Here is a 24,366-nt window from a genome sequence, read left to right on the forward strand (position 1 = left end):
TGAAGATTTTCTGCGCGATTAACTAGCGAGATCGCCTTACGCTCCGCGGCATCTTTTATGTGAAAAGCGTTTCGTGCGGGGCTTTAATCATGCCTCCTCTTGGCTCCGATATCTGCTTGGGTTACTACTTGGAGTAGGGGGTAAATGGGGATCGGGGGACTTATTTCAGACATTTTGAGCAATTGCGTTTAATTTTATTCATAATTCGTGGTTTGGGGTTACGGTACGATTACTTCGACAGTCGTACTTCCTTAAAATGATGCCAGATTATTGCGGAAATCTACAGATACCACTTAGAGAGGAACGACTGTTCCTCTTAATCGCTGTCTGTATAATTGTTTCTTTTGTCGAGGGCTGGAAATTAAGCCTGATTAATTCGTTGGTCGGAGGGGGCTATGCTATCGCAGAGTCGGCATCTGGTAGTCGACGCTTTGTAAGCCTGCAACAAAGTTATTAAAACTGGCCCCGGCTTGGATTGGTTTTGGGTTTTTGGCTTGCATTTTTGGGGCGTGGCACGGCTATCCGATCCGACGTGATAATAAAGCGCAGACAGCCCGAAAACCCACCATGATCCGTGGCTTTATGGGTTCAACAGCAAACAGCGATAAAAAGATCGCTGGAATTCCGATATTTTATGACCAATCTGTGGCCGGTGATAACGAAGAAAAGGTGCAACTTTGATGGTCGATTTGAGATATGAAATATTATCCATTAAACACTCTGTGGACATGTCCGCTTAAGAGCATCGATACGAGATAATGCTAATTGTAGATGCAGCCCTCAACGGGTTTCTTTTCTTATGCCAGATTCCAGCCGAGAGTTTTTCTGATTTAATTAAAATAGTGATCAGCATTCCCTACCTTGAGTAAACCCGTTTTCACCCCACACATGCGGCAGACAACAAAAAAAATGTCATAAATACTTGAAAGGAAAGCTAAATACAGATTTATGAGCACAAAGAGCAGTGCCACAATGCAGTGTGTTGGCCAATTAGACAAGCCCAAAGCATAGGCAGGAGCGTCCAGGGGCACCACACCCCCCCTTAAACTAGTTCACCCAAAAAACTATCATCAATGCTGTCCGATGGGATGTGTGAAAGCACAACGACAACAAACAATAAACAATAAAAAAACATCAAAAGCAATTATGAAATCACGGCAGATGTTGGAGCAACAAAAATTGTGGTGGTGATTTATAAAGCGCAGCTAACAACAACAATGACATCAAAAAAGCGCAAAAATGTTCGTTTGTATCGAAAAAAAAAAAACAAAAAAAAATACGTAAGAGAACCAAATCGGCAAAAAGATGCGAAAAGGCCATCAGGAGGGGATGGGGATGCTGTGGCATGTGTTATACATAAACGTGCACACATACTACCATATGTATATATATATATAGCAGGATGGAGGATGCCACTAAAAAGGACTGCAGATGCCAGACCGCAAAACGGTTGAGTGTAAGAGAGAGAGGGGAATGCAGAGTGTGGGGAGAGCCTACATAGAGTGAGATTTACGGCTTAAATGCTGCAGCGCATAATCAAAACGACAAGGCGCAGATGGAAATGGAGTGGAGCTCTGTTCTTATTTTATTTTTTTTTTTGGGGCGACGACGCACTTAATTAACAAATATACAAACACTTAGCATAAGCAAGCCAGGCCGCCATAACGGCCAAGAGAGCGAGCGGGACAACGATATAGCATCCGGTTCGACGCCCCACAGACGCCCATTGGATGTTCGAAAAAAACGCGAGCGAGATGGAGAGTGGGAGAGCGCTGGCCAAAGAGAGAGAGACAGAGAGCCAAGTGGTGTGGCGACTCTCGGGTCGCTCTCCGAGCTGCCGCTCGAACTCGAAGCTAGCGATGGAAAATTTGAACGAGAGAAACTGAACGGAACGGACGTTAAAACTGGCGAGCGGATGGCGTTTCGGTATCGTTATTCGGTTATCCGTGGCTTTATAATTGTATCTTGTTAATCGCACTTTAATCCGCGTCCTTTCTTCGTCGAGTGTTTGCTTGTTTTACTTAAAAATCACTTATTTTTATGGTTTACGTTATTCGACTAATGCTGTGAAAATGCCGACGGCTTTTGCCAAATGTGAACTTTTAGGCTAAGAGACCCCCGAAAACTGATGTCCACTTTGGCCAGCAGCCGACCGCCCCCGCTCAAGCTGATAATTCCGACTTTGGAGGAGGAGGAGGATCCCGAGGAGGAGAGGCGAGCGGCAGACCGGTCTATCGGAGGAGGCGGTGGAGGAGGAGGTGAGGTAGCGGCAGCCATGCATCCGGATTGCCTGCCTTTGCCGCTGGCCCAGCACGGCAGTTCCCCGCAAGTCGATCACGAGGAGGAGAACACGGAGTGTGAGGAGCATCTCAACATCGAAGATGAGGAGGTGGAAGAGGAGCACGAGCAGGATTTGGATTTGGAGGATCCCAATAGTTGCTGCAGTGAAACCAGTGTCCTGAGTGTGGGCCAGGAGCAGTCCCAGGCTGCCCAGGCGGCTCTATCGGCTCAGGCCCAGGCCCAGGCCCGGCAGAGGCTGCTGATCAGCCAAATCTACCGGCCGTCGGCCTTCAGCAGCACCGCCGTCATGTCCCCCAGTGAGGCCACGCCCCTCTCGCCAGATGATCTCCTGCATTTGCCGCCCGGGAACAGTAGCTTCCAGGAGGAGTTCCTGCGGAAGTCCCAGCTCTACGCCGAGGAGCTAATGAAGCAGCAGATGCACCTAATGGCCGCCGCCAGGGTGAACGCCTTGACCGCTGCGGCAGCGGGAAAGCAGCTGCAAATGGCCGCAGCTGCGGCGGCGGCGGCAGCAGCAGCGGCCGCGGTGAACGCACCCACCGGCCAGGATGCCCTGGCCCAGCTGACGGCCACGGCGCTGGGCATCGGGCCGGGTGGGGCGGCTCATCCGCACCAGCAGCTGCTCCTCCAGCGGGAACAGGCGCACCAACACCTGCAACACCACCACAACAACAACGAGAATCTGCACGAGAGAGCCCTCAAGTTCAGCATCGATAATATTTTGAAAGCGGACTTTGGGTCGCGTCTGCCAAAAATGGGAGCACTGGCAGGGGCAGGAGGTGGTAGTGGCGGAGCCGGTGGAAATGCCAAAAATAGTGGGAGTCCTAGTAACAGCAAGAGTCCTTTGAAGGCTCCCAAGAAGTCGGTGAAGCCCCTGAACCTGGCCCAAACTAATGCCGGCAATGCGGGCCTCAGCTTTTCCAGCTCCTTGGCCAACATTTGCAGCAACAGCAACGATTCCAATAGTACGGCCACCAGTAGTAGTACTACTGCCACAGTGGCTCCAGTGGACCTGGTCAAATCCCCACCACCGGCGGGGGGAGCCAGTGGAGGAGGAGCAGGCTCGACGGGTGGAGGAAGCAAGTCTGGAGAGGATTCTGGGACACCAATAGTGTGGCCAGCGTGGGTCTACTGCACCCGCTACAGTGATCGCCCCAGCTCAGGTGAGTTTCTCAGTGATTCTAGTGTTAGATATTACTGATAATTTTTCTCAGTGTGTGGCTGTCCTCTATCCATCTTGTATCCTCCCTCACTCAGTCACTCGAGGAGACGAGTTGTTGAGTGCTGGGCTCATAAAGCGGTTGTGCAAACAAGCGACAGACACACACACACACAGTAGACGGAGCTAAACCACAGCAACCCACCAACCCATCCAGCCCACAGCTCATTAGTTAGCCAACCACCAAAAAAAGGGGGAGTTCATAACAGAGCGAGAGAGAGAGGGATAGTGAGCTAAGAGAAAGGGAAAGAAAACACTCACCCCAGAGTGAAGTGTCTGCTCGAGTGGTTTTTATGTCCTTATGGCTTATGTAACATAACTTAAGCTCATTATGCTATCGCAACAACGAGCCCCTGCGTCCAAGTGCGTCCAACCCCACCCCAACCACCCTTTTTGGTAGCAACCCTCCCTGCTGCAATCATGGCACACACTCATGAATTTAGTTTATGCCACCGCAGGGAATTCGTAATCGTTTGCCTAATAATTTCATGCGGCCAACTAGCTATGCTATGGGGTGCTATGATATGCCTTCCTTATAGAAGGGGGCTATACTGTGGGTGTTTCGTACTCCATATGTTTTTGGGAGTTCATTTAATGGGGTGGCATACAAGCCATTTGGATTCCTCAGTAGATTTTTGGGTAATCCCCTGGAATCTCTGACAAATCCATGGTGTGGCCTTTTATTAGCTTGAATCATTCACGTTTCAAGGTAGGATAATCAAATTATATGTCATTACTATTATTGCATTAGCAATCATTCATTGTATAACTGGGCAATGATTGAATCAACTTTAATAGCTTTATTAAGAAATTAAAAGACGTTTAAGGCCACGTTTTCTGGATTACGAATTATTGACATTCTTTAAGCTTTAAACTTTAATCCATAACTTATAACTATAGGCATTTAAAAACCTTAAATACATGTAATTCCATTGGCAATTTACTTATTACCCTGATGAATGTCAAACCCATAATTAGCTTTTCTTTTTTGGAGTTAAAGAGGGTTATAGGGGGGTAGCCTGAGCCCCCCTCGAGTGCATAAATCTACGCTTTTGGGTGGGTTTTGTCGCGCTCGCTAATTAACTTGAAACGATTCGTGCCCCCACCTCTATAGAGTCTTTCCTGCTCGCTCTTTCCAGGCACTTCCTGTCTCTCTCGCTCAGGGGTTTTAAGGTGTGTTTATTGTTGGGGCTTTTTCCAGCTAGCTCTTTTTTTTGTTGGATTTTTTGTATAAATTTTAGCGTGACTAAAACGAGATCTCGATCGCACTGCTGTGGTTCCATAATTTGAATGAATGTTGTAGGCGATGGCGACGTTGTCGTTGTTATCGTAGCTTTTGTTGTCTTTGTTATTATTGTTGTGGCAACTCCGATTCGGAAACTTTATTCGGAGTCACTATATGGAGTGGCTGAGCTGCCCCCAGCTGCAGCGGCATACAATGATTTAGCGTGAGATTTGCAAGCAACGTTCAGCTACAAAATCAGCGAATTAAAATGCCAGCCCCGAATGGAACTCATAAATTTGTTGCTTTTGAAAAATTGCCAAGGCATGGTTGGCTTCAAAACTTTATATATATTATTCCAACAAAGGTGTTAATTTGACAAATTAATGCAACATATTTTGCGGCAGCGTAGGCGATCCAAAAACAGTTGCCAAAAACGTACATTCGCCAAACAAATTAGTTAATTGCATCGAATGGTAATTTTTGCTCCCCAATTGATAAATGGCCAACATATGGGGGGCGACTGTCTGGCTGCATATGTCTCTTTGGTCTAAACCAGCGGGCCATTTTCGACTCAAATTAATGGCATTATAATAAAAGCTCTAGTGAATTATTTGAAAATCGATAAAAGATAGCATTTAATCATGAATGTGGAGAGGCAATATTTTAAAGATATTACAAGGTCTAAGATATATATCCTCATAAGTGACTTGTGGAAAAAAGATTATGGTTTTATGGTCTTCCAGTAAAAAATGTTTAACTCACAATGTCCCTTTTTTTATCATTTTTAAACAATTTAAACAAAAAATTACCACAGTACTTAAGCCATCATTATTTTCAGAAACAAAAAGTTCTCATGATGGTGGTTTTGAAACCTTGTATTTAAAGTCTAAAGGGCACTGGTGGTTTCTTTGAAAAACAAAGGTAAAAAATGCCAAGACCATATGGTTTCCTTTCCTTTCCGACTTTTAAACACAAGTATAAGTTTAACAAGTTGCTGGAGTCTTTTAAGCAACAAACGATAAACAAATTTGTGTGAAATCCCACCTCTCCGATCTGTGGAAAGTGGAAAGCAATTTTCGCATTTGTCCGGCACTCGGGGCTCATTTAACCGGTAGCTGGGACAACGGACAAGCGGAAAAATCGGAGCACTATCGGAGGAGCATCTGGAGGGCAGTAGGGGGACTTGGGAAAAAAAAACGGGAGCGACAGCGATCGCCACTGAACCATTAAGTAATTTTCAATTTGCGGCAGAAAGGCGAAGAAACAACAACAATGACAACCTAAACAAACGAATTTCAATGCAATTACCCCCCCAACCCAACCATCCAACCATGCCATCAAAGAAGACTCCTCTGTTGTGGCATCTCGGGTTGGAAAATTGCTGGAAAAATTGTCTTACCTCGGATGGCTATGCATGTTCTAAATGGAAAATTTACTTGCGAAATTGCTCCATATTATAGTCAGGGGGCTAGAGGGTAAAAGTGAGCAATTGCAGGTCATCTCTTTGTGTGTGTTAAGTGAAAATTTATAATGATTATAAAGTGATAATATACCTGAGCAAGTACCAATTAAATTGAATTGAAAAACACTTTACTTCCAATACTTTAATTTATGGATTTGGGTCTAACATGACTGCGAATTAGGGAGAGTTCCTTGTGGAGGCCACAATTATTATTGGCAACCATCAAAGAACTCAATCAATGATAGGAACACGAAAAGTTTCTTAGCCCAAAACGATTTTATGGCCTAAGTGCGCAATTTGCGTTGGAAAACGCAACAACACCAAGAACCTAGAACCCAAGAACCACGTTGTTTATGACCCAAATGCATTCATAAATATGCGAGGCTGTCACGTCATATGATAATCACGATATCCAGAGACCCCCAGAGAGTACCTGGGAAACTCGAGTCCGCATTTCCCAATCCCCTTTACTGTTTGGGGCCTAAATTGAGCCATTGAGGCATGTACTTATAAGCCATTTCCTAATAGAACACTTTAGGAAAGTTCTTGCCACTCAACTGGAGAGATAGGAAGGTAAAAAAATCATTTACTTGTGGAGGTAATGGAGTGGTTATTGTGGGTCAGGTGGAGTTCATAACTCAGAGAAGGCCATTAGAAGCCCTTTTCAATTTTTTACAGTGTAAAACCTAGGCTTAGTGGTAGAAATGGCTATAGCAATCTGCCGCAGCGATTTATGAAGTGACAAAAATTAATTTCAACTGTTAACTTATCGCACAGCCAACAAGCAGCTTACAACAACATCGACATTACCACCACCATGCAACAACTGTAACAGCAACAACCACTGGTGGCACAGTGCCTTTTAAGGCTGTGGCAACTGCAAAACTGCCGCAACTGGAAAAAGCGGCAATAGCAGCAGCCATGCGCCTTGGTAATAAAACTGTCAGACCCGTGGATCCATCGCCCCCTGGCCCGGGCGGTACGATAAGAGCCGGCGAGCAGCGAAAAATGTCGTTTAAACTGTGACTGGGACTGGTGACCGCATTTGGTTAATGCGAACTGGTGCCGTCAAGCGCTGAACAGTTAATAATGGCCTGAAATTGGGCATTGGCTAGGAATTTTGTAATTACACCCAAATACCCTATGAGCTATAAGCCTAGTCTGGTTCGACCAATTTCACACTCAATCGACTGGCAGCCGGCTTATCTATCATTTGACTTTAAATCTTGAAATCAAACAACAACAAAATATGGAAAGAAATATTATAAATTCAAAAATTTCAATTTGGTATGTAACAGAAACCTCAAGATCACAACAATCAGGTCTCGACAACGAGCTTATAGGCCCAAAAGACCACCCAAGCTCTGGCCAAAAGCCAGAGACAAGCCAGGCCAGAAAAAATACAAAAAAAAACAAAGCCAAAGAATTGAAATGAAATGAAAGACAAGTTTCCGCATTTGGGTTTGGGATTTCATATTGTATAACTTGGGCATGGCATATAAAAATCATTTTTATAACTTCATTTGTGTTAATTCGAAAACGAGCATGGATGGCGGGCAACGTGATCCGAAATCAAGGGGTGTGGAGGTATTTACAGCTGTCAAAATATTTTCTACAAGCAAATGACTTCATTCATCAGCCAAATAATAATATTTCGAGAGACGTGGGTGGTTCCGGAATCAAGCTGATTCGTTTTTCAGACAGTCAGTCAGCCAGTCAATCACTGGCACACAAAAATATGCATCAAAACTAAACAAACAAATAATCTACCATAAGCCTCATTATTGCAGACAGGGCTGGAATGCTGCCCTGCTGCAGTCGAACAACAATAATAATTTTTATCGCATTCTAATTAAGCCTGACGGCAGATATATGTATATATATGTAGTTTGGGTTTTGCTTAATCGTTTATTTATTGCTCACACTCACAGTCGTCCGGGAATTGGGTTCTGTCACTAATAATGAGCTTATAAAAGCCAGCAGCAGCCACAGCAGTGTTTCCAATCAGGTTGTGGTCATGTCTGCCTACTCGATATACGATTTGAATATTTCAATAGATCTGGCGATCAGATCGAGTCGCATTTGTGGTTCGACTTTATGGCCCGCCAGCCTCTTAATTGAACTCATTTTTCAGTTCGGTAGCTGACACTTAACGAATTGTACTATTTTCGATCTGAACTTATCTTTTAATTGGATGGAATTGTATCACAAATATGGCTAAAGATATAGAAGGCTTATAGCCAACATTGGGTGTTAACTAAAGTCTTAACCACACTGCTCCTCCCTGATGATCATCATGAACTCCGGATCTGGAAGGCAGCAATTTTTGGTCACTTCCTTTGTCGCCTCTCGATGGCTCGGGGAGAGATGTTGATGTGGATGTCATACAGCTTGACATGTCTGCAGGGATCGCTTTGATTATTTTATGTCAGTCAGTCACGACAGATATCCAAGACCGAGTCTCAGAGTCCGAGTCAAAGTCGGAGAATCGAAGTGCGTGTGTGTGGTCAGCCGCATTTGTCAAGTTTAATTGGGAAGCGAGTAGGGTTTGGGTTTGGATTCCCATTTGGTTTCACTTTTGTTTGTTGTTGAAAAGCCAAAAAAAAAAAAAATCTGAGGAAAAAAATAACCTGAAGACCAAAAAATAAATATAAATAAAGCCGAAGAGATACTTTGCATGCCCAGCGAGCCGCTGATGTTTCCCTTTATTTCAGACATATGTTTGGCGTCGGCGTCTTGGACGTCGTCTTATTGTTTGTTTATTACTTGTTTCGCTTTAATTACTTGTTCGTGATGACGCTGGGCTGGAGGAGATGGAGATGAGATGGGGGTATAGCCAAGGAGATGGAGTAGGAGCTGGATCTGAGGGCTGGTGATGGTGCTGGGGATGAGACCCGCAGAGAAATCGGATAGTCACACTTATTGGAATTACTGCTTCATTATCATCCGTAAAGAGTTTTGGCCAACTTTGGAGTGTTAGTGGGAAAACAAAAAGACTGGGCCACAAACTGGTTCAGCTTTTGGAGTTAACCAGAGTTAAGTGGAGTGGAGTGCAGAGCTGAGGAGCTAAGGAGCCGGGGCTCAAGCCATCAGCCGTCGAGTGTTTTGTAAATAATCAGTTTCGTTAGTTGCTCCGCTGAGATAATTGAGAGATTCTAGCCTCGTTCCGGGAAGAAGCCAGCCCTAGTTGAAACCACAGAAGGCACAAAAAAAAAATAAAAAAAAAGACAAAAACAGAACCTCTAAGATCAGGGCCAGTTGGCAATGTCAACAGAGGATCAGCTCAGCTATTGTCTAACTTTTGATCTATATACGGAGGAAGTTTGTTCCTCCAGCTGCAGTACAGAGTTGGCTAAAAGGGGAGCCAGTTTTGGGCCCCTTACACCACTGGTCCCCGATCCCCTCGGCTGCAAGTTGTTCCGAGCAGCGAGCCAAGTTTCGGACCACCCAAGTTGACAGCGAACACGAACAGCGCTTAAGCTTGTCCTGTACAGAAAGATACTCTTGGAGATGAGGCAGGCCTCTGTGGATGGAGCCAGTGCGGCTGCTGACACAGACCGAGTCGTTCCAGTGCATACAAATAAATTGTATTAAGCAGTTAGAAACAACAAGGCCTAATGAAATGCACCACAAGTTGGCTTAGAGATGGGTGCGTGATAGGGATAGATCTTAAAGTATTTTATAAAAGAATTAAAGATTAAATTCTATAGCCATTCTCTGTTTCCTATCCTATAACCATATTCCATCTCCAACCTTGATTGCAATCTCTGATTCTGAAATGACCAGGCTCTAAGCTGGGATAAAGATGAAGATCTGGTTAACCAGTAGCTGCGACCACTCGGACACAGTCGAGCCACTCAATTTGCCGTCCTTGCCAATGCCTGATGTATACCCCCTATATGTAAGCCTTGTCCCCCATTAACCGACTCCTTCGCGGATCCTCCATCGTTGATCGTTGATTGTCGATCGTCGTTGGCCTGATGCCGGTTTCATTGCGATTTATGTGCGTAATAATTGTGACAATCACAACAAATGCGATTCCAACTTCTGCTAGTTGCTGACAATCGATGATGATAATGCCGATACTGATGATGATCGTGAAAGGCAGCTTTATGATCAGTTTTGTCATCATTACAGACCCAGGGTGGCCGAGGCGAGTTCATCTCTTGTAATTAAATAGCATTTCTCGATGAATTTATGGCCCATTGGGGAAAACTTGAAGGAATTTATTGCAACAATGTAGCATAAATTAAGGAAAAGTGGAACAGTTAACGGAAAAGGAAAACTTTTACCTTTGATAACTATTTAAGAAGAAATATTATATAGAGTATGGTAGTGTGTTGTGGAAACTCAATTGCCAGAGTTCGAGATCGTTTAAACTGTTTCAATTGCTTTTGGGGGGGCCCACTCGTACACAGCCACTGATTTTTACTCAAAAAACAAAGACAGACAAGAAAAAAAAAATTGTAAAAAAATAAAAGAAACAGTGTCAATAAGATTGATGGCTTGAAGCTTTTTCCAGTGCCAGCTGACGAGTGTCCACCACGAGCTCATAGATTGCTGCATTCAAAACTGGCTCAGAGTGAGAACGGGTATCTTTGTATATCTCAGTGCCTCGCGTTGTATCTTGGAGTGTGCGTGTAAATGTATCTGTGCGCCACTTAAGTTTGGTGTCAGTCAGCTAGCGGGGTCTCGAAGAATCGGTGCTGGGACGGGGGCACGATGATGTGGGGACCACACACATTGCAAATGTTGATTGCCGACTTGACTGACACTTTTTGATAAGTTGATTAAAACGTATATCTCTCACTCTTTCCGATATATATATACAGGGTATATATAGTATTTTTCTGGTTGGAGTGCATTGACATTGAGTTGCTTTGATTGAGTGAATGAATGGATGAGTGAATGAAGTGTGTTGGAGCTTGGAATTTGTAATCTCTGTGAGTCATTACAGATCATGGTCAATTACGATCAGTGGCAGTCTTGGCCACTCTTGGCCCAATCCCCACATTTCCCAGAACAACAACAATACCAACAACTGACGACAGGCGACTTGAGGCGGCAATTAAAGCGCTGGCGATTAAAATCGCCTGGCAAACGCGCCGACTTGCCCCCACGAAATTGCTTAATTAGAAACAAAAATGGGTTCAGTGCGACTTCATCGCGATTAATTTGTTGCTCTTACTGTTGCTGTTGCTGTTGCTGCTGCCTTGCCTTACGTTTATTCAACGAATTTGTTATTTAATTGTCGGCGGGTCGAGGGCCTTCAACTTCGATTAATTGTCCAACAGCCAAAGCCAACATAAATAGCAATAACAATTTCGATTCCATTTTGATTCCGATCCGAGCCGATCGAAGACAACGATTTAATTGCCATTTTAAAGGTTAAATTATTTTGTAGTTTATGCCCGCTTTTGGTATTGATTAATTGCAATTGACTCTATGCCAAAATTGGCTACTGGTCTCTGTCCGATCCAATCCTATACTAACCTATCCGCTCGATTCGATTCGATTCGTTCTGATTCGATCGAGACACGAAATCGAAATTGAAATCGAAACCGCAATGGAATGTGACATGAAAATCGGCATGGGGACTACGAATGTGGCTTATGTGTGATGATTGTGGGGAAATGGAATGACACAAGATGTCTGAAATCTGTTCAAAGATACAGTAGACACTGAATAAGGATTCCAAAGGCAAGAATATAGTTACTTGTTGTTTACGACTCTTCCCCCCAAAATCCAAGAAAAAAACCTGCTCTTGATCCAAACTGACCCTCTATTCAATCAGAAGAATGTTGTCCTTTAACAAGTTGTCCCCCAGGAGTATCCCCCGGAGATTCTGCCACAAAACATCTGCTGGACATGTCCGGCCTTACCCTGATTTTCAACATCTGTGTGTGGAGTCCTCGAAAATTTGCATTTAAACATCGTAATCATATTTTTGAATTATTTCGGCATGCTTTATTATTCGCAGTTAGTTTTTCTGTCAATTTGGATGATGATTGAACTGCTGGTGATTGAAACATTTCATTATCGTAGCCGTAACCGTTGATGTTGCCGGTTGTAGGCCTTGTTGTTGGTTTTTTTCTTTCGTTTTTTGGGGTACTGGGATTTAAATAATTGGATATGCGTGTGGTTGGATGAAGGAGAGTTGGGTTCCCCAAAAGAAAAAAAAAAACATTTCAAACTGACGACGTTCAATCTGCATTCGAGTTGACGTTGATTTTAGTTCCTGTCCGGAATCCGGATCAGCTCTGGCGCCGCTCTCCTTTTCGGGGGGAGATACTGAACACTGAATCTGCAGCTGCTTGAGGTCTCCGGCATCCAACAAAATCCACCTTGGGGTTACTTCTGCGGTTAATTTCTGCTTGACTAAACGATTTGCCATTCATTTGCAAAGTCGAATTCCCCCTGCGGTTATACAGTTGCACAACTTGTGCAATAACAACCAAAAATAACCAAAAAGGGTTACAAATTTATGGTATTTTAATATTGATTTGCAAGTTAAGCGAGCTTTGTGGTCTGGTCGGTTCATTAGGGCACTTTGTGGCGGCAAGAGCATTGGGATGTGGTCGTTGAGGGTTCCTTTTCCCACAATTTAAGTTCAACTATTTAAATCTGTATATAATCGAAAAGAATCTAGCTGTTCAACACCTTAAATATTTTTCTCGACCTTTTCAACACTTTCTTTTTATCGATATACATAGCTTTTGTTTGAAGTGGGCCCTGAATCCTATAAAAGGCAGCTTCTGGTATTTTGAAATTTATTCGGTTGTGAGTCTTCAGCCAAGAATGAACCTTATTTTCTTCTTTATTTATGTTTTTTTTGTTTATTTTATATCATTTTTATTTATTTTTTTTTTACTTCTCTTTGGCTTAACATATCTGGGTATTTGTTCTTATTTCCTGATTTTTAATATTTTTGATTATTCATATGAGTAAAAAATAGTATTTCTTGGAGACTCGGTTGCAATTATCTGAAACTTATTTGTTTTTTTTCTAATTTTTAAAAAATAATATTTCATACATTATTATAATTTTTTAAAACTTCATTGAACCATAAGATTGTTTAATATTCAGGAAATTTTTACTTTGTTTGATTATTGATATAAGTATAACAGATGTACATACATATGTCATATAGAAAGTCAGATCCAATCAGTATACTACAGCTTATTTTTTTTTTTTTTTTTTTTACATTTTTCTTAATCATATATTATTCAAGTCATTTAATTTTCGCCAACTCTATTGAACCTTACGGGAACTTAATAAGTGGGATTTCATTGTTAATAACCTCGTCCACGGGATAGTTATTTGACTCCTAATATTTATAATTTCTTGATTATTGATATAAGTAAAAAAAACAGTTGTCTCAGCCCCATAGCTTACTGCAGTTTTTTTTATTTTTATTTTTATTTTTATTATTTTTATTTTAAATAATATTTTATTGCTTTTATTTAATTTTTAAAAACACACTCTGAACCGTATGGGAACCTCGTTTTATAAAATTAAATCGTGATGTTTGTATCTCTCTTTTTAATTTTTGTTTTTAAAATTTATTATATTTTTATTTTTTAATATTTTATTTATCTGTTTAAAAGGCACACGTTTTCATTATAAAAAACTATTCTGGTCTTTTCTTTTTTTTATTTAGATTTTTCTAATTATATACAATTATATTTTAGTATTGGTCAAGTTTAGAAAATACATTTTGTTAAAACAAAAAGGTTTTTGTTATTTGTTGAATTAGTTTTTCTGTGCTTCTTATTATATTTTTTAAGCAGTGGATTTTTTTTATGATCTGGAGAACTTGTTCTAAGCCATATTTTTCATCGACAAGCACAATAAACGATGTGTCCGAACAAAACTTAACCGCTAAACGATTACAAATAGTGAATAATGTAAAATCCATCAACTGCAAAATCAGGCAAGTGAGCTGCCAGCTGACAGTTTGTTTGTGTGTCTAAAGCGGGCTGAAGAATCTGCAACCGGGTGGGGAATCCACCCAGCGGTCTACGATCGTGGCATGTGGCAAGGCAGTCTGCAGGAAAGCTAGAAACCGAAAAGCGAGGCAGCCCGCCCGGCACACACACACAAAATGCCCATTTGATGGACCAAGGTAAATGGAAATTGCTTCGCTAAGGAAATAAACAAAGAAAAGCCAAGACAGACGTGTATTGTAGGAGAAGAAAGAAATGCCATGCAATAGGGGGTGGGAGGAGTTGGTGGCCCCCGTCTAGCAAATATTTGCGCTCTATTGAGAATGCGGTTAGAGACGCAACAACGAGCCCCAGACCTTCCCCCTTCTAAATAGTGGGCGCGGTGAAAGCTGCGTAAGGCGGAACTAACTGTTGTAAATTTGTTGACATTAGCAGGTCGCTTTCCTATGCTCATCCCATAACCATATTGTGCAGTACTTATGGCTACCGCAACAAAATGAGTTATTTTCCACTTTGCCAATGGCAGCCCGCAGACTTGTCATTAAAAATCCATTAACTATAGTAGCCAACTGCCTTCAAGTGGGCCCAACTGTCGTTTGTTGTCGAAGGAGTTTTGTGGTTCAATTCAAGTGTTTTTTTTTTTTTGTGGGGCAGGCTGCGTAACCTATAGTCATGTATACTTGAAAGACTACTGGGGAAGAGTAGAAAGTAAGAGTGTGGCTTGCCATTAGCTTTTAAGTAAAAATTTAATCGTATTACCCATAGAATTCCTATGAAATGACACTTTTTCCCGGTTGTGTAGTTTACGAGTATGTCTCTGTCACGGCCCTGGCACACATGACTCACTTGCCTCTTCCAAGTTCCACAGCTCTACATATCTCGTCCATCTCCATTTCCATCACTGGCACTGGCAGCAGCCTAAAAAGCCCGCAGACCACACACACAGCTGCTCTAGGAAAGATCGGAAGAGTTTTCAGTGTAAGCTATTAAAAGTGGGGAAAAGCGTGTAAGCCGAACTAAGCCAAGCCAAAACATTCATCCATCCATCCTTTCATCCATCCATCCATCTGGCCACCCACATTGCCATTCCTTCAAAGGCACCGACATGTCAGAGATTTGCAAAAATATTTCACAACATGAGAAATGCGATGCAGCAAGATGTCAACCGAATGCACAAAACACTTAAAGATACAGTTTTCCCCCTAAAAGATACTCGCATCCGACTGGAAGGGGTAGAGACTGGCATAAATCACACACATTCGCCGCGGAATGGGGCATATATGTAGTTGGGTGGCATGTAGAAACGGGGTTAATGCCAGGCACAGAGTGTGCGATGTCTGGACTTCTTACATCCAATTAACCAGAGCCAACATTTCCATTGCAAACACAAATCAATCGGAGTCCAACTCGCAATCGAAATCCTAAAGAAACCAAAATCGAAGTGGATGCCACAAACGCAAATGGAGGCGGGGCGACGGGAACGTGAGGGAGGGGGCGCCACACAGACTTAATTAAGTCATCAACCAGAAGGCAGGCTAATTGGAGATCTGCGCCGCGATCGCAGCAGCATCCAACGGATACCAGAACCCAGGGGTGGGGATACCATACAGATACAGATACAGGAGGGCGGGGGTCTTTTGGAAGGGATTGAGGGACAGAATGGAGGGAGGAATCCAGCCAGATCAGTGACCAAGAGACGCACCCGCAACTCGAGGCGGTGGCGCACACAAGAACCACATGATGAACTACAAAGAGATGATCATCAGCCCGATCCTCAATCGATTTCACTGAAAAAACTAAAATATTTTTCATTAAATTATAAATTTTAATATTAATTTTAATATGAAAAATGACATAATAAAGTGATCTCTTTGAATCTCAAAATCTCTCTAGAATCCCTTATCATAAAGAACTTTTTAGATGGTTTTTTTTTTTCTCAGTGTCCTGACCGATGATTCAGTAAATCAGTGGAGACCACACACATGTGTGTGTGATACGAGCTCCCCCTTGTATCTGTGTGTCCACCTAGGAGTTCCCTTCTTTGGCCCTCTCTCTTTCTATCTCCCGAGACTTGAGATTGAATGACTCACGGGTCGAACCTTAAAGGCTGGCTCAGCTTTTTTGGCAAAGCCATCCAGCCATCCAGCCAGCCAGCCAACAATGAGAAAAAGGAGAGCAGAGCGAGGATGGACCACCTAGCAAGCTGAAGAAGCTGGGGATCTCATTCCCATTCTCAGGCTGACTTTAGGGTGGTCCAAAGCTGATTCTGCCGCTCCTGCTGGCGCGGCGGCTGCAAATGAAGGCGACTCTCCCCGAGAACACTGGGCGACACAAGCTTGAAAGCCGAGACACTTTTTGTGGTCAACTAGTCCTGTCAGGAAAACACTTGATGGCAAAAGAAACTATTTAGTTTTTCTTAAAAAATTAAGAACTACTTATAGTTACTTTAAATAAGGTTTAAGAAGAGGGTTTAATAGGCTTATTTGGTTTTATTTAAAGCTCTTGTATATAATAGTCCCTGCTGACTAGTGTAATTCACCTGATCCCATTCCCAGCTGTGGCTGTTGTTTTGTTTTTGTCCCCTGGCTTATCTGCTATGTTTTTACATTGATTCAGGATTAGCTGCTCCCCCAGATCCCCTCCTGCTTTCTGGCCATGCTGTTGTTGCACTGTTACTGTGTAAATTTGCATACCGTAAACGTTGCATTGACATTTTTATTAAGCGAGTGGTTAGCCAAACGCTGTTAACCCGCGAAAGTCAACCAAGCCTGACCACACACACACACACTATGAGGTTGGCAGGTAAAATATATTTACCCTCGATTGCAATTACAAAACACCGATAGGCATCTCGTTCTCGCAAAAGAATTTGCATTTGGGGAATTAAGTAACGCGCGCGAGTTAAACTCAACGACCCTCTCTCTCTCTGTTCGCATATAATTAAGCCATGGCTTGGAAATTGCGAGCCAAGTCCTCGGCGACTGCAACTGAAACTGCGACTGCGCCGCGGCAGAAGCAGCTGCACTTGGGTGGTCCCCCTGGCTGCTTGTCAAAATGTGTGGTCTTTATTAATAACAGCCGGCAAATGCTCTGCGAGGGGGAGTTAAGGGGATTGGGGGCATGGCATGGCATGGCAGCAGGAGTATTCCGCTGTCGCCAATACAAAACGGATGTTGGCTTCGAACTTGTTGCAGCAACATGCATGTGCGAGCCCCAGAGACAGGGCTCCAACCAAAATCTCCACCACACTCCCCATCATATAGTATGTGGATCTTTGTGGATCTGCTCTCGGAGCTCCCTCTTCCTTTTGATTTTTTCCGCTTGGACGCGCAGCAGAAGCTGCAAATTAAAACATGCCCCGTCCCCCGGCGACATCCTTAATTCTTTGTTTGCTTTGCTGATGACGATCATTTCGCATTAAGTTTAATTTAAGTTGAAATTAGTTCGCTAATGAACTCATCAGGCACAGTTTTTGGCTTTAGTTTATGGGGGATGCGTATACGTAATGTAGGGTGTAGGCTAAAAGGGATTTAAATATCAAGGGGTATGAAGATAACTTTATATTTAACATTTTTTTAATATTTGATGGTTAGTTGTATTTTTTTTTTGGTTTTTCCCTCTTTAAAAATTGTTGCAAAAACCTAATGAGTTAATTAAGAGAAGCCAAAACATAGCAAGACACACAAAACAGACAGCTAACATGGGGATAAATAAAAACAACATTTTCAAAAAAAAAAAACAAATCGGAGGAGATGAACATGTTTACAGGAGACTCGAATAACCTCTTCACTGCAGTCTGCAGCTGCTGAGAACGAAGAAAGGAGAACGTAGATTGGAGAAAGGGAACGATCATCATCCAACTGTCTCTGTCGCTTATAAATATTTCTAGCACGCGTGCAAGTAATTAAGGCCCCCAAAGATGAGACATCTTTTTGTATCATCGCATATCCACAACCGCACATACATAGATCTCTGATATCGTTATCGAACATGTTCATCTTGCACGCTCAGGGGAGAAAGAATTACGGTGTGGAGGGAGACCTGCAGCTGAGGAGAAAGTATGAGCTTGGGTTTTTTTGTTAGTCGGTGCCTTAATGACATGCTAATGACTCCAAATGAGTTGACTTTAATGTAATTGAACAATTAACCTGAGATAAGGATGTGGCGGCTAGAAGATGAAAATGGTGATTAAATTTTATTAAAATTACTTATAAAAGTTAAATGGATAAGCATTCCAATTAAAACTTTCCTACCCCAAATGCCAATCAGCAAACCATCCTCATTCAATGGTGATAATTTCTTTATTCATGTATCTGCCTCACAACTCTTGGGTTGTTTTTTTCGCACTCCTTTAAAGCGAGCATTTATCCCTGCAAGGCTGCCTGCCAGTCGCAGTGCCAGTGCCAGTGTTGTGGTGCAACACATTGTTTATGCAGCTCATGAAGCTGCAGAAAACAAATTTACTTGCATGCCACAGATTCAGCTGGTAGCTGCCTCCGCTTTCAGCTTAATTGCGTGCATAAATTGTTTTAATTTCAATAAAAAAAACGCAACCTAAACAGAACAAAAATGTTGCACAACTGGCCGAGAGTATCAATCAATGTGAGAAACTCGGCCGGTCGATTGTTTGGTTGCATTTTTAGTTTCTGTAATTAATATTCTGTGCACTCACATCCCATACACTCAGATACTCAGTTACAGATACAGATACAGATACAGCATCAACTGCAACTACAGATACAGATACAGACAAGCGTGTTAACAAGCCCAACAACAATTGACATCTACTGGGGCTTTTGTAGCCGCTGTCGTCTGGTTTCGTTTCTCCTGACTAATGGCATAGTATTTGCCAAGTTTGAATAATGAATGGGTTCTACTATTTATATAGAGCATTCTGTACAAGATACTACCAACATAGATCAACCTGCCGCACGCTTAACGCTCGACATTTTCGACAAACGTTTTGTAATTGAAATGTAAATTGAGGCTCTGGGCTTAATTGATATGCTCGGCCCCCACTTTGGCTCGATTGTGTTCAATTTGCATTTCACTAAATTAATTTAATCCAAAAGAATACATCATGCGTTGGCAGTTTCCGACCGGGGGTGCTTGTGTATCTCAAAGTTCGGGGGTGGCCCAGCGATTCACGGCTCAGCGATTTCTCGATTGTGCGGATAGATAATGTCTGGGGCATGAATGCCAAAGTTTAGAAAATAATAAACGGTGTGAAATTTGTTGTAATCCCGTTGAGAATCTTTGCTTTTGTTATTTAATTAAAGCCAGTCAGCTTGTCAACCAGTTTATATTCATATAATTGTTACTAACGGATAATATGGAATAAATTCTAGTTGTTAGGTTACACAACTTTCGGAAACCCCATTAAAAAATTAAATATCAAATAGTATTGCCTAATAATTGAGTTTTCAGCTTTTAACCTTTTATTGTTTAAGGTATTTTTTCGTTGTTTTTTTTTTCTGTTATGCCACCCAACGAATTGCTCGCAAATTTAATTAAATTTCCAATCCTCTGATCTCCGCCCCGCGAGTCAATCCATTCCACTTAATAATTGAGTGTGGTTGCTGTTGAAGGGTGGCTGACTGGTGGGTGGATAAAGTGGAGTGGTTGAACAAGCTTTCGTGTAGCAAATTCAATAAGCCCGAATCCAATAAAATCCACCCCCAGACAAGCAAGCTCTCCATCAACGAGTGTGGCTTATCTTGTCGGCACACTCTTCACAGCCCGTGGGTGGTTGGGTGCTGGGTTCTGGGTGTTGGGTGGATAGCCCCCTAGGGACTCTACCAGGGGGTGTTATAAAGCAAAGCTTATGATTAGCGTGAAATATAAAGAAGGGAAGCGACCTCTTGTTTCTGGTTTGTCATCCTTAAGTGGCGTAATATTCATACGAATGGCCAAAATGGCACCCCATTTGGCCATCGAAGGGGGCGTTGCCGGCAGAAAATAAACTAGAAAACTTGTTGCCAACAAGCAACAGCCAACACCAGCATCCGATGGCTTAAATCGTCAACTCGAGGCTAATAACTCATTTAAAAAGTGCCAGTGCCTGACACACAGCGTTGTTGCAGTTGCAGCTGCAGCAGCTGTTGCAACTTTAGCTGCAACACAAACAGCAACAGCAACAGCTATGGCTATAGCAATTGCCGCTGCAGTGGCCCCAAGAGCAAAATAACTTAATTTCATAAATGGCCACGGAGAGTAGCAAAAGTGGAAAACAGCTTTTAGTCTTTTGGCTGAAAAATTTAGCTGCCATGTTTGTGTTTGAATCCAGTCGACTGATTGACGCAGCCACCAAGCAATCAGTCACACACATAAAAAAATTAATTTGCCTAAAATATGAAAATGGGAATTTTTATAATTATTTTTTATAGATTAAAGAAAACAAGCTTAGAAGTAGTATATTCTTGCATAATTTTTTCCTGTGCATTGGTATGCGTATGTCTTTGTGCTATAAACTTGGCCAATTCGTGTGCTTAATTATGATTGCAACGCCAGTGCCAGTGCCAGCGCCAGTGTTTTTTTTCTAATGTTCTTCCTTTACTTTTTTTTACTCGTATGCTAAAATTGCTGTATGTCTGGTTTTTTTTTTGTGGCTACGTTGCATGCAACATTTGCATTGATTGCCGGGCTGTTTCGTCTAACCGAATTGCCGCCAGTCAGCCAATTATGGCTTATGGAAATTATTACGGTGACATTTTCATTTCATGGCTAATTGAGGCTGAAAGACTTTAGTTTCCAAGTCCGGGTACCAGACAAGTGAGTTATTAAACGGCGCTCAACGAGGCGTATGAGTAATAATTGCCAAATTGTTGGCAAGTCTTCCAAAGTGTTTACTTTGGCCAACAGAAACTCAAAATGGTAGACTTACTAATGAAATGAAATGAAGGAAAATGTAAATTATGTTTTGTGGTAATTGGTAGAGCAAATAAAGCCTTGAGAAGTTTATTAAATTGTGGAAAATATTTACTTACAAGTTGAAGTAAATATTATCCTCATTTGTATTATTTATAGACATTATCTCACCACCAACACAATCACTTAGGAATCCAATTCACTTGAAAGTTTTCTCGAAAATTGTCCAAAACAACAAACAAAAGTCGAAAAGTGAAAAGTAAGTGAACTGAATGCAGTCGAGGAGTCGACAAATCGAATCGGAAATTGAGAATCTGCAGCAGACTGAATGCTGAATACAAACAAACAAGCCAACTCCCCCTACATACAGATACTACCAATACAGATACAGATACATACATCCACCTCCCTCGACGAATCTCTCCTTTTTATAAAAGCTTGTGTATGGAAGCTGTCAGCTCGAGTTGAATTTAATTAAATCCTTCATGTCGGCGTGTCTGTTAAAAATAGACAAATGACAGTTTCCTCTTCACGGCAATAAGGGAAGTGGATAGGATAGGTTGGAACTGGGACTAGCACAAGCAGGAAGCATCCTGACGTGGGGTGGGGATGAGTTGAAAACTGCAGGATGAGCTTGCAGCTGGAGAAGGATAAGGGCTAAATGTGCAGCTCCGATGACAGTTGAAATTGAAGCACAGATTACGAGAAATTGAATTGAAATTTGTCATGCCTGTGTCCTGCACTCCTTGCCCCCACTGGCTGCCACTTCAACTTTTTTTTTTTCATTTTATTCAATAATTACTTAATTAAACCCGCCAACCAACAAGAACAACAAACATGAGATAGCAGCCAGAGGAAGGATAACAGTAATTAAAAGTCGCCAGATCGAAGCGTGAGAATTTTAACAAAAACCCCGACAATGAGATGGGGATGTTATTCAAGAGTTGACATCAAAAGGCAGTCGATGGGGTCTGCCACAGACTGAATGGAAAGAGATCTTGAACCGAACCGATCCGCAACCAGCAGGTTTGTTTACGTTTTCGATACCCTAACTGGCGAGGGGGATAGTTGGAATATTAAATAGGTTTCATTGCCCCTAAAAATACCTTAACCATAAAAAGGCCTTAACCCCTCATATTCAAGAATTCTTATTTGAAAATAAAGATATAATATTATACCTAGTTCCCCTAGAAGTTAGAGTATCTATAACTTCAAAATACCCACCTCCTTGTTTACCACAAACATTCCCCAACTCCGGGAAATTGTCAAGAATCCAGAGGAAGCCGTAGCATCATTGCTGCCAAGACCCAAGCCCCAGACTCTTCTAAGCGGCGTCTTCTGGCGCCAGCTGCTTCCAGCCCAGCTCCCCAGCTCTTACGCAGACAACCTGCTGACGTCATAAAAACTTTGATAACTTAATTAACAAAGGCATCGGTAGAATCGAGCATCCCCCAATCTGAAGTTAAGGTTTTTTTTGGTTCAAAATTCCTCGGTTCGGCTCTGGTTATCTGACAAAAAAAAGAAACCGATTCTGATTCCGGGGCAAGAATGCGGTAGGTAAACTAAGCCAAATTAAAAGTGATCGCATCGTTTTATCGATAATTTATCAAAAGCCGAAAAACCCAGTGGCGAATACTCTTTATTTTTTTTCTGGATATTTCGGTGACCATAAAGGTCTTTGGGGGATCATGCGAATCGATCCACGAGGGTCCACTGGCGGCTGGCGACGTGTGTGGTCCACATGGCAGAGTCCAAAGCGACGTCGTCGTCTTCGAAATTAGCATAAGAGCACGATGATGATGACGCCGATGATTATGATGATTATGCTGCCGGGTCGGTCTTGGTCTCGGTCTCGGTCTCGATCTCAGGCCTGGTCAATAAGAGAGCCCAGATCAGAGGCACGGCTAAAAGCTAAAAGCCAAGAGCCCACAGCCGAGAGCCGAAAGCCGAGAGCCGGGCTAAGAGTCATAAATCCATGGTGAACACCACCGCACAGGTGGTCAACCTGGGCGGCTCGCCCTGCTGATATTTAAAACAATCTGTTGTGCTTTTCAATTACTTTATAGTACGTACACGACATACGAACGATCGGCCTGCGCTTTGCTCTGGCTCTGGACGTGGCTCTGGACCTGGCTTTGGGTCTGCCACAAAAGCACTGCCATAAAAAACTGGGATCAGGAGCGGAGCTAATCGCCAGGGAGTGGATAATTCATTATATAAGGATACAAATAGTTTTCCAAACTATAAGCCATAACTCATCGATTTTTTGGTCATAGATTTTGAAAGACAATCTTTCGAAAAAATAGGTATGTCTTTTGTTTTTTTAAGTCCTGTCTCCCCCTGTCTCTGACTACGCTCCTGTAATCCAGAGCTTGTAAAGCCCCAAAGAAACAAAAAAATATGAAAAGAAAAAATCGTATGAGCTCAGCTGTGCTATTAATTGTTTTATTAAGACATTTCCAGATTTAACATGCCAGGTACCCTACTGCAACAGAAACAAGGCATAGCAGACAATTGGAGTCAAGTACTTTTTTTTGTAAAATTATAAACAATCTTGAGAAAAAACGGGATAGCTTTAAGACAACATTAGAATTTCTTCAATAAATAAGTAGGTGACTTTCCAAGTCTGTTAAGCTTAATCCACAACATCCAACGAAAAAAAACGCATATCTGGACCTTCTGCCTGAGCCCTGAATCTGTGGATCTGGGGATCTGGTGGTCTGGGTCTCGGATCTTCTGCCTCACTGCCTTCGCCCGCCCAACATCATAATCATCATCTTGATGATGAAGCGGTGCTGATCTTAAAGACGAGCATCGGTGGCCGAGGATCTGGTGGGTCCGGCTCGAGTGGTTTGCATCGCGGTGATCCGTGGAAGATTGATGTTAATGCTGGCTTCGCCCTGGTGTGAACACACTTATTCGCATATTTGTTTTGGCGATGCGCTGGCAACCCTGCCTTTTGGGCCACACACGATGTTGGCGGCCTGGAGTTGAAGGTCCGGGGCTATCGCCGCTAATAGAGCCATAAAGCGAACATTTATTGATCTACAAATTATTTGGGGGCTGCCGCTGAGCCAAAGCACCGAGTTTAGAGTTTTTTGCTTTTTTCTCGACTTTTTCGTGGAGCAATCTAAATATTCATTAGTGGCCTGGGCTGCTTGATTGGTCGGTCGATCGCCTCAGAGATCGAAGCGTTCTTCGATTTAATTTTATTTTTATGGCCCCCCAAAGAACCCGCTGACTACCGCAACCGACAAAACAACAAAATAAACAAACACTATTTGGATACCTTTCGTTTCGGGTGGTCCCTGCCACTGATGTGTTCATTAGGGTGAAAGTCACTCTCAGT

At 42.6% G+C, this 24,366-nt stretch overlaps 1 protein-coding gene across 1 annotated transcript; it reads left to right on the forward strand.

Annotated features, from left to right (window-relative positions):
* Nucleotides 1-1,882: 1,882 nt before the first annotated feature.
* Nucleotides 1,883-23,926, forward strand: LOC138926037 (homeobox protein invected-like). Its single transcript, XM_070278330.1, has 2 exons — nucleotides 1,883-3,461; nucleotides 23,706-23,926. Exons 1-2 carry the CDS (start codon nucleotides 2,129-2,131, stop codon nucleotides 23,924-23,926), a joined length of 1,554 nt encoding a protein of 517 aa, XP_070134431.1. The 5' UTR covers nucleotides 1,883-2,128.
* Nucleotides 23,927-24,366: the final 440 nt, after the last annotated feature.

This window comes from Drosophila bipectinata, chromosome 2R (genome assembly GCF_030179905.1).
Source record: "Drosophila bipectinata strain 14024-0381.07 chromosome 2R, DbipHiC1v2, whole genome shotgun sequence".
Taxonomy (NCBI): Eukaryota; Metazoa; Arthropoda; class Insecta; order Diptera; family Drosophilidae; genus Drosophila; species Drosophila bipectinata.

Excerpts from the sequence above, each read along its gene's own strand:
- LOC138926037 (XM_070278330.1), top strand. The coding sequence starts at position 2,129 with ATGTCCACTTTGGCCAGCAGCCGACCGCCCCCGCTCAAGCTGATAATT. Across the intron at positions 3,462-23,705 it reads CAGTGATCGCCCCAGCTCAG|CCCTGAATCTGTGGATCTGG; the intron begins GTGAGTTTCTCA and ends CTTCTGCCTGAG.